The sequence below is a fragment of the Pteropus alecto genome, unplaced genomic scaffold, assembly GCF_000325575.1.
Source record: "Pteropus alecto unplaced genomic scaffold, ASM32557v1 scaffold166, whole genome shotgun sequence".
NCBI classification, from domain to species: Eukaryota; Metazoa; Chordata; class Mammalia; order Chiroptera; family Pteropodidae; genus Pteropus; species Pteropus alecto.
In genome coordinates this window covers 9271190-9275488 of record NW_006439757.1, presented here as the reverse complement: position 1 = coordinate 9275488, position 4299 = coordinate 9271190, and the positions used below count along the sequence as shown (strand labels likewise).

General features: G+C 31.7%; 1 protein-coding gene across 5 annotated transcripts in view; it reads right to left on the bottom strand.

Moving 5' to 3' along the window:
• The window catches only part of TLL1 (tolloid like 1), a 166832-nt gene that overhangs the window by 88882 nt on the left and 73651 nt on the right, over positions 1-4299 (bottom strand). For all 5 annotated transcript variants that reach the window (XM_025050406.1, XM_015593281.2, XM_025050409.1 and 2 more), the window contains one exon: positions 824-934. In XM_025050406.1, the coding sequence (XP_024906174.1) occupies positions 824-934 (111 nt within the window). The remainder of the gene's footprint in view (positions 1-823; positions 935-4299) is intronic.

Sequence of the window (4299 nt, the reverse complement as noted above, 5' to 3'; positions counted from 1 at the left end):
CCCCCCCATAAGCTAGAAGAAAATAAAACTAGATTTGGGCATGAAGGGAGATTCGAAGAGATCAAAAAGCATGACACTGAACAATTTTTTTAAATTATAACTATAGAATGCATTTTTATCATTGCAATTTTCTCCAAAATAAAATATAGAATAAAATTGTATTGAGATAATACAAAGACTTTTAAACTTTAATAAAAATATTTTTAAATGAGAACCAAATAACCTTTCAAACATTTCAAGTCTCAGACAGGCACAACTAAATCATGTCAGACAACTAAAACTAAAATCGTCTTATGGGTTTTCATAAAAATTATATAGATAGATGGATTTTTCTAAATAAGTTTATGTATAATTACTCTATGAATAATTTCCATTTTGCAACTGCAAATGGGAGACAATTCAATGTAATGCTCAAGAGTGTGAAATCTGGCCATCCTCATAACTGAATTTTGGTCCTAACTCAGATACTTCCGGGTTATGTGATAATAAGCAAACTATCTAACCTAATCCTCAATCTCCTCACTTGTAAATCACAATTACCTGAGCAGCTACCCTCATGGGGTTGTTATGAGGATTCAAAGAGTTGATGTCTGCAAAGCACTTATCAGGCCCAATACATAGTAAACACCACAACATGTTTGTTTAATTCATTAATTAAATGACAACTATGAACAGATCTTAAATTTCTAAATAAGCTCATTTGTGTTTAGAAAATTAAAGTTGATCAGAGAGACATTAAAAGTGATCCAAAGAGTATGTATAGCATGTAAAGAGTATATTTTCTTCAAAATGAATGCAAATTGAATCAAATAATCAGCCATACCTGAGGTATGTCCAAGTTTTCCAAAAGGGTTCTGTGTAAGGTCAATTGTTCTATCTATTTGAAAGATATTTAAGTCTTCATCATCTAAGGCAATATCGCCCCAAAACACAGCTAAAAAAGAAAAGTTCAATTAAAATGTAAAATATTCGAAAGCAAAAAACATGCAAATAAAGCTAATTAGAAAAATATTACTAACATAGAAATGTGGTGCATATATAAACAGATATTTCAGAACGTAATTATAACTGAATATATTGAAACTGTTACAGTATACTATAAGCCACCTGTAAAATGGCATTACCACATTTTTTTACTTTGGTTTGTGAGGTGAGGCCTAATATCATTTCCTTGAATGAAATAGTCACTGATTTAGAGGGGTTCAAAGAAAAGAGAAACCAGTAACCATGAACTAATTTGCAAACAAAATCTGATAAGAATGCGTGCATTTATATTGGATGCTTGTGGCCAGAAGCAGGTTTTCACTGACAGGTAGGAGAGGTATAAAAACTAAAACATGTTCTGTGATAACTTTGTAAAGCAAGGAACAATCAAGGCAAAAGAACACCATGCTGTTATAGCAATTTATCAAATTTTTAATGAACTTTCTCTAAAAATGACATTGCCTCTGAGTCCCTATAAAATGTATACATAACTACAAAAAGTAATATTTAAGTCAACATTTACTTAGCAATGACTAAGTGCCAGGCCTTTGATATTTAATGACAAATAAAACGTTGTCCATATTTTCAGAAGCTTCAAAGTCACTACCCTATAACCTGAGAACTCTCCACTCTTTCTTTTATACCCAGTCTTTTATGCTACTTAAAAGGCTCTGTAAACCACTGTGAAAACTGTAAGAGTCTTTATAACCAGTATGTAAATTTCTCTTTTAAGGTCAGAAATATACAATAGCATAACAAAACAAAACAAAAAATGTCCTTCTTGTTTGTTTGAGTCCAAAGCTAGACTAATCAATCCCGTAGTACAACCAGATGTCAAAATAAAATAACTTTAAGAAACAGTAAACTTAAAAGAAAGAATAAATTATTATGAAATAGTAAAACATTGACAAATGCCTTGGAAATTCTGAGATATTTGTTTCTTGATACAGGTTTATAAATTTTCTTTTTTAAAATTTTCGTCAGATTTTTCTTCTGCAAAATGAAAAGGGAGAGGGAAATACATTAAAAATTTACATAGTGACAATATCCACGCTTTTCAAATCTCTGTCCTTTACTGGATTCAAACCTCAATATTTATGAATTTAACTATGAAAACAGTTAATAAAATTAGTTAATTTGTGAAATTTAAATTTCAATCCTGAAAGCTGTATAATGCTTTAGGCTTTGATCAAAGGTTTACCATATAAAATTGCTTATCCAGTTGAGTTTCCTCATAAAAATTTGACATGAGATAAGAAGAGGCTAAGTTCATGTGTAAATCCAGAAAGGAAGAAAGTAAAAATTAGTTCAATGTAGATAATCAGTTCAACATACAGAAAGTACCTTCATTAGAATTAGAATTCTTTCATTAACCCCTCTCTACTGCCAGTGGAATGTCAGTCTGTAGAAGCAGAAAGATGCTTCCTATCTTTCACTATCATAGAGACAAAGTAATGAAAAGTCTGTAAAAACAGTTTATAGCATGGGCTAAGCCGTTGGTCTTGATGCTTAAAATTGAATCCAGATTCTAATCAACTTCACACACAGGCAACAAAAACCACCGATGCTCCACTGCCCCTAAAGTCAGACATCCCATGAAATAGATGACCTGTCTAAATAAAATATTTTGCAATTATATAAAAGGCTTGTTAGTTTTCATAAAAATAAATTTTGCAGTCTTTCCCCCCCCCCAAGATTTTACGGTACTTTAAAGTAAAACCAAGTTTGCTAATTATTTCAATCTTCCACCATGTGTATTTACTATGCAAACAGTTGTGGGCACTGCTTGGCAGGGACTCTTAGCCTGGCTCTTCCTTTCTTAGTGCTGGGGGGCAACTAGAGACACTAAAACAGTGCTTCTCTAACATTAATTTGCATAGGAATCACAGTGGATCTGGTTAAAATGCAAGCTCTCATTTAGTAGGTCCAGAGAGAGGCCTCAAATCCTACATTTTCAACAAGCTCCCATTACCACAAATAATTATCATTGTCATCATCTTTATTAGTAGTATTTTTTTCTACAAGAATAAACTTTTACTTCTCTCTGAATCAGCTGATTGACTTGAAAGCTGAAGCACTCAACCAAGCAAAAACAGTTTGTCAGTACTGTATTTATATAATAAAAGTAGCATGAATAAAATAAAACCCAAATGTGTTTTAGATTTTTATTTTCTTGTAATGACTTTTCACATGCAATAGGATTCATGTCTTGATGGATTATATCAAAGACACATCAGCAGCCAAGGATATAACACTTCACAGAAGCAAAAACATTACTTCTGGGGACAAGAAAAGGCACAAGGCCAGATGATTCTTAAAAGGAGACAAAACTGTTCTGGAGTAGATAAGCCATTTTTTATTTATTACTATTTTTTCTGAACTAATAGCTTCAGAATAGCTTGGCGATTCTGAATATGCCATGAATTGTTTCGGGAAAAGGACAAATAATTCTTTGAGAACAAGCAGTAGTAAGTGACTAAACCAATTCATTCATGTGCAGACTTGATACACTGTTAAGTCATATACTTTTAAATCTGATATTATCAATAGAAAAAAATAGACATCCTAGAACATTCAACCTATCAAATAGTTTAAAATGCACAATTTTTTTCTTTATATTGCATCATTTATAGGCTTCTAATTCCTCCTCTATTTAAATCTAAGTGTCCTATTACTGCGTGCTAAAGTATTTACTTGTTGGCATAGCAATTTGGACCATGACATTTATATTAATATGGATTTGGAATTTGCATTATTATCTAACACGTATTTGTTATTTAGGCTTCAAGATATTTGTAATTCCCAAGTCCACTTAGGAGTTTTATGTTTTGGGGTTTTCTTTTTTTCTATATGGTATTTTCTATTTAGTTTTCATCAAAAAACAAAATTAAAAACAGTTTTAAAACTATGAAAAACTATGAATTATCACTCATTGGCCCCATTTAATACAGTAATTTGAGGTTAGTAATAGCAGAACTGAAAGCAATATAGGACATTGGTTATAAATGACAGCACTAGGCAAATGCTCAAGTGCAATTAGAATATTTACTATCTGGAATTCTGCTTGGATTCTTATGGTCAAAATGGGGTGGGAGCTAACCAATAGGCCATAATAAAATGTCAAGAACGATTTCTAAACTACATGGAAAACCACAGGTTTTATTTTTCTCCTGGAGGCTATTTGCATTCATAATACTACAAAAAAAATTTTTTTTAATCGGAGATCAAGAAAGAATTCTTTTATTATAATAGGCAGAGAGAGAAACCCACTTTATAAAGAGTGTATGGTAGGAGACAGCAGTCTGAGACTGTGAT